Genomic DNA, 5,639 nt, shown 5'->3' with positions numbered 1-5,639 from the left:
AGCTCTGTCCTTCCCGACTTGGAATGTTTTAAGGGATGGGGCATCAACCACCTCTGGGCAACCTGTTCCAATGTCTTATAACCCTCAGAATAAAACATTTCTTCCCTATACCTACCCACTTTTATAGTCTAAATCTACCCGCTTTTTACTTTAAAACCATCACCCCTCTTGCTGGTGCAGTCTCACGGATGGCACTCCGTAGTCTCAAAACCCTTTTAGTCCACACCAGCGAGGCTGCGCTGGCTGCCGGCACCCTCAGCCCCGCGCTCGGGGGATGCTTTGTGCTGCAAACCCATGAACGAACCGGCGGCTGAGCCAGGGGAGGGGCACACGTGGCCCGGGGGATGAGGATGATCCTGGGTGCTTGGGGGGCTTTGCCTTGGGGGATTCCAGCCCCCGCTGTGCTGGGAGGGCTGAGGGAGGGGGCACCAGCACGGCACTGCCGAGGAGCTGCTGCCCGGCACCGGGAAGAGCCGGGGACACCGGGAGTGGGGTACCGGGCTCGGGGAGCGGAGGGGGTGGTCCCTCTTTTCACTCTTTCTCAACCCAAAGAGCCACGCCGGCACCTCGCCAGCTCCAAGACAAACGGAAGCGGATGTAGAAAGAGGCCGGTCCCGCTCCCGCCCTCGCCCCGCCTCTGCGGCGTCACCGCCGCCGGTTATATAAACCGGCCGCGCCGGTCCCGCCCGCACGCCGCCGGCCGCTTACACCGGGCGCCATGTTCGCCGTGAAGCCGAAAGCCGTCATCGGCTTCAACCTCTACTGCGGCGGCTCCCCGGCGCTGGGCCCCGCCGAGCCGGGGGAGCGCCCGGGCCCCGCGCCCGCCGCCGCCGCCGCTGCGGAGCCGCCCCGCGACCGCTCCGGGGCCGCCGGCGGCCGCGCCGACCCCCCCCGCGCGCTGATTGGCCGGGGCCCCGCGTCCCGCGCGCTGATTGGCTGCGGCGCGACTCTCTGGCGCCCCGAGGAAGAGCTGGACGGCTGCGAGCCCGAGCCCGAGCGCGGCCCCGCCGCCGACTCCCTGCCCGGGACCCCCCCGGGGCCCCCCGACGGGCTCCGGCAGGACTCGCTGGAGCTCATCAGCCGCTACCTGCGGGAGGTGGCGGGCGAGGCGCAGCCCAGTGCCAAGAAGCTTTTCCCGGGGCTCCTGGGTGGTCCCGGCCGGCCCGGCGCGGCGGGGGATGCGGTGATGGAGAAGGCGCTGGAGACGCTGCGGAGGATCGGCGACGGCGTCATGCGGAAACATGAGCTCGCCTTTCAAGGTGGGTGTCAGCCGGACCCGCCGGGGAGGAGGCCGCGACCCCCGTCCTCTCCTTTGGGGAGATCTCCAGAGCTCGGTGCCGCCCGCCCCCGTTGCCGGAGGGGCTTTGAGGAGGGCGCGCAGGGCGGGGGGTGATGCCCTCGTGGCCGCGCTCTCGGCCGGGTCATTCGTGGGATGTGGCCTTGGTTCGGAGAGGGTTAATAAAGCACCTGGGAAGTGATCAAAAACGAAACTGAACTTTGTTCCATTGGGACGAGGAAAAGCCGCTGTTGGTGTGTGCAGAGGAGATAATCTGGTTACAGATTAGCCCTGGTTCCTCCTCGTGTCCCCCTTGGCTCGGAGTGACTGTGCAAATAATCCCAAGCGTCCAAAGATTAGTTAGCTCAGGAGTTTCGAATCCTCACCCCCGCACTTTAGGTGCAAGGGGATTTTTGGTGGGGGGAAGTCTCCTGGGCAATGTGCTCATAGAACCATGGCATGGTTTGTGTTGAAAGGGACCTTAAAACTCAGCCAGTCCCATCCCCTGCCATGGGTAGGGACACCTTCCACTGTCCCAGGCTGCTCCAAGCCCCGTCCAGCCTGGCCTTGGGAACTTGCAGGGATGGGGCAGCCACAGCTCCCCTGAGAAATCTGTTTTAATGCATTTCACCCACTTGTGCAGAGTCCCGAGGCAGCCATAGGAAGTTGACCCCCAGTGCCTGGCCTGGTGTCCTGGGGATGAACTGGAAGTGAGAAGTGACCGGTTTGACCTGGTTTGTGAAACTCAGGCTGGTCTGGGGCTGAGCTCCCAGCTTGGGGCTGGTGTTGGAGCTGCTTTGGGCAGTCGGATCCCAGGTCAGGATGGAGCCCAGCACAGCAGGGCAGTGTCTGCATTTCCTCCTGAGGTGCCGTGTGGTGAAACACCTTCCTCCTCGCAGGAGGATGTGCCAGTTTCTCAGCTTGCCGGGTTTTTTGGCGCTTTTTTTTTTTGTTGATTTTTGAACACAAAGAGCTTCAGTTTCATCCTTAGCTGTGCCGGTGGGAAAGGCAGTGGGATCAGTTCCTCTGTCCCAATTCCCGGACGTGCTTGTTGAATGACTCTGGGGAGGAATGTCTAGGCTGACGTGAGCTGGCCGAGGCTCCTGTAAGGGACGGTGATTTCCTGAGTGCTGAGGAGGAACTGCCTCGGGAAGGCTTCCTGCAAGTTTGAGCAACAACAAGCAACGCCTTTCGGTTTCGTAAAGGCTTGGCTTGTTTGCTTATTCACGGCAGGGCACTGGAGGTCGAGCTGGGGAATTCTGCTCTCCCAGGCTCTAGTCCCGTGTTAATGAACCGGGGACACGCCTGGCTGGCCCTTCGTGGCTGTCCTTGCTCTCAGCTCACCCCAGGCTGTGGTTCTGCTGTGCTGGGGCTTGGAAGCCTTGAGACAGTGGCGTGTGACGTGCTCAGACACCACAGCTGTGCTTGAGACAGGGGGGAGGAAGGAACTAAAAGTGTGTCAGGGGCTGGCTTCTGTCTGGCCCAGGTGAGGAAGGGCAGCAGAGCCCTCTGAGGAAGCAGGACTCGCTCTCCATCCCTGACACTTGGTTCCTGCAGCTGTAGGGACTCCAACTGGGGCGGGGGGGGGAGGTCACACCCTGTCCCTGCCCCTCCTGGGGGGTGTTCGGTACCACGTCCCTGCCCTTAAACCAGAGTCTTCCAGGAATGCTGCGGAAGCTGGAGATCCAGCAAGAGGAGGACCTGCAGTCGGTGGTGGAGGTGGCTGCCCACTTGTTCAACGACGGGGTGACCAACTGGGGCCGTGTGGTGACCCTCATCTCCTTCGGGGCCTTCGTGGCCAAGCACCTGAAGAGCATCAAGCAGGAGCAGAGCATCAGCTCCCTGGCCGGGATCATCACGGACGCCCTGGTCTCGTCCAAGCGCGAGTGGCTCGAGAGCCAGGGGGGCTGGGTGAGTCACTGCCTGCCCCGAATTCCTGGGCTTTTCCCAACATTCCAGCGTTTTCCTGTTTCTGTGTGTGTCAGTGCTGACTCACAGCTTCCAGGGAAAACCACGGGGCTGGAGCCAGGGGGCTGGTGGGGGTTCAGGAGGGACTCACCATGAGCTGCATGAAGTGGTTTGAACTAAAAACGTGTCCCTGCCCAGCCTGGGGGCAGCATTCCCAAAGCCAGGGCAATCCTGGGGGGGGCTGAGCTCACTTGGAGCTGGCCCACGGCTGCTGTGGTGGCTGAAATGGGGCTGGGGGAGCACAGGGGGGGATGTGTTGGGCAGAAATGGGGCTGGGGGAGCACAGTGGGGTGTTCTGGGCAGAAATGGGGCTGGGGGAGCACAGGGGATGTTTTGGGCTGGAATGGGGCTGGGGGATGCACAGTGGGGTGTGCTGGGCAGAAATGGGGCTGGGGGAGCACAGTGGGGTGTGCCAGGCAGGCTGTTCCCCCCCTGCCATGCCCTCCTGCCCACGAGGGGTGCCCAGCAGGGCAATGACCATCCCTTCTCTCTCCCAGGAGGGCTTTGTGGACTTCTTCCGAGTGGAGGACCTGGAGGGCAGCATCCGGAACGTGCTGATGGCGTTTGCAGGAGTGGCCGGCCTGGGGGCTGGCTTGGCCTACATGATCCGGTGAGGCTGGCGCTGCCCAGGACCAGGACTTTGGGAGGACTGGCTCCCTGGGGCTGCAGAGCTGCCTGCTCCCCCGGGGACTGCTGCTGAAGCTGGACTTGAGTGACCTGAGGAGGATATCGAGGTATCCCCGGAGCAGCTCTTTCCTGAGGAGGAGGAAGGTGTGATCCGAGGCTGTGGGTGCTGATGGAGGATTTATTGCTTTGGGAACAGAGTGTGGAAGAGTTGTCACTCTGCTTCCTTCGAGAGGATGGTGCTGGGCAACTCAAGTGGACTTTGCTTCACTTCGATCCCAGAGGGAACCATCTGGGAGCTCCAGCAGCTCCTGCCTGGACTGAGGCCTCCTGGGCTGGGCGAGGCAGCTGAGCCTGGAGCAGATGTTTGAGGGTTGTGGTTGTGGGGTTTTTTCTGGAAATAGCACCTTCTGCTGCTGCTGCTCTGCCTAAACTCACAGCTCTGCTGCTGGAGCAGAAGCACTGGATGCTGGAAATGTGCCAGCCTGCACCTTCCCCCAGGTGCTGCCAGTGGGCCCTGGCAGTGGCAGAGCTGTGCCAGCAGCCAGGACCTGGCACCCTCTGCCATGGAGCTGGAGCCCTGCCCAGCCCCTTCCCTCCCTGTGGGGCAGGGGCTTGGAGGGGCTGGGGTCACACCCAGCTGTGTCCTGGCCCCGTCCAGCCTCTCCTGGCTGCACAAAGACGGCTGAGAAATAGGGAGTGCATTTTGTAAGTACGTAAAAAACCCCCCCTTGGGCTGGGGAGGATGTAGAGAACCTGTAAATATCTATAAATCTGTAGAATATATACATTTTTACAGAGCTGGCGATACAAAAAGGAGGAATTTGTTCTGAATGTGGGTGCACTGTGCTTCATTCCTCACGGGAAGTGGCATTTTTGTGGCAAAGCCTCTCCTCCTGCCTTGACTCCACTCGAGCCTTTCCCTCAAGTACTTGAGCAGCACAGCCAGGGAGGGTGACGAGCAGCAGCGGCCTCGTGGGCTCGGTGTGACCACGGCTGGCTGGCAACAGCTGATGTTTCTGTTTGTTTTAATCCTTTTTTTGGTCGCTCTTGCCCTCCTGGCGGGGGCGGGGAGCTGTGGAAGTCGCTCTGGCCACTTCCTTGTCTTCCCTTCCTCTTGCTCCTCCAAGCCACGAGCTGGACAAAGCTGATGTTTGAATGTAAAACGTCCTGGGGCTGCCTCTGGCTTGTGCGGGTCCCTCGGGGGTGGCCCTGGGCTCCCAGGGGGCTCGCAGGGCTCATGGGGACCGTCCTTGTCCCCAGGACGTGAGCCACAGCCTGAGCCATGCCCAGATCAGCGATGGTGCTACAGCCAGGCCCTGCTTGTGTGCAAAGCAAGCTGCAGTTTGGTCAATAAATGTCTTTTGTTCTCGTTCCTCTGGTACCAAACTCGCCGTGTCCCCCAAGGAGGGGCTGAGCTCCTGTTGCTGCCCCTGGGGCTCCAGCAGTGCCTGGATTGCTGGAAAAGCCTCCGTGGGCTGTGGAAAAGGGCTCGGGGCGTGTGGTGTCACCTCTGGGGTTCCCCTGGGTGTGGGTGGGGAGAGCCCCTGAGGTGCCTCGTGCTCGGTGCCTGCACAGCCTGGGCTTGTGCCACCCCCGGGGGCACCTGCAGCCCCGGGAACAGGGACGTTCCTGTCCTCGGGATGTGCTCCTTGCCCGCTCCAGGGATGGGGATGTGCTCGCTGTGGGGCTTTGGTCACAGAATGCCAGACTGCTTTGGGTTGGGAGGGACACTAAAGCTCATCTTGTTCTACCCCATCCATACCATGGA

At 61.8% G+C, this 5,639-nt stretch overlaps 1 protein-coding gene across 1 annotated transcript; it reads left to right on the top strand.

Moving 5' to 3' along the window:
• Window positions 1-685: 685 nt before the first annotated feature.
• Window positions 686-5,244, top strand: MCL1 (MCL1 apoptosis regulator, BCL2 family member). The gene is made up of 3 exons (XM_068995128.1): window positions 686-1,259; window positions 2,940-3,187; window positions 3,742-5,244. Exons 1-3 carry the CDS (start codon window positions 719-721, stop codon window positions 3,856-3,858), a joined length of 906 nt encoding a protein of 301 aa, XP_068851229.1. The 5' UTR covers window positions 686-718; the 3' UTR covers window positions 3,859-5,244.
• Window positions 5,245-5,639: the final 395 nt, after the last annotated feature.

Source organism: Aphelocoma coerulescens, chromosome 25, assembly GCF_041296385.1.
Source record: "Aphelocoma coerulescens isolate FSJ_1873_10779 chromosome 25, UR_Acoe_1.0, whole genome shotgun sequence".
NCBI classification, from domain to species: Eukaryota; Metazoa; Chordata; class Aves; order Passeriformes; family Corvidae; genus Aphelocoma; species Aphelocoma coerulescens.
Note: the sequence above shows the minus strand (reverse complement) of the source record. Positions and strands in the feature narration are given on the sequence as shown.

Excerpts from the sequence above, each read along its gene's own strand:
- MCL1 (XM_068995128.1), top strand. The coding sequence starts at position 719 with ATGTTCGCCGTGAAGCCGAAAGCCGTCATCGGCTTCAACCTCTACTGC. Across the intron at positions 1,260-2,939 it reads ACATGAGCTCGCCTTTCAAG|GAATGCTGCGGAAGCTGGAG; the intron begins GTGGGTGTCAGC and ends AGAGTCTTCCAG. Across the intron at positions 3,188-3,741 it reads TCGAGAGCCAGGGGGGCTGG|GAGGGCTTTGTGGACTTCTT; the intron begins GTGAGTCACTGC and ends TCTCTCTCCCAG.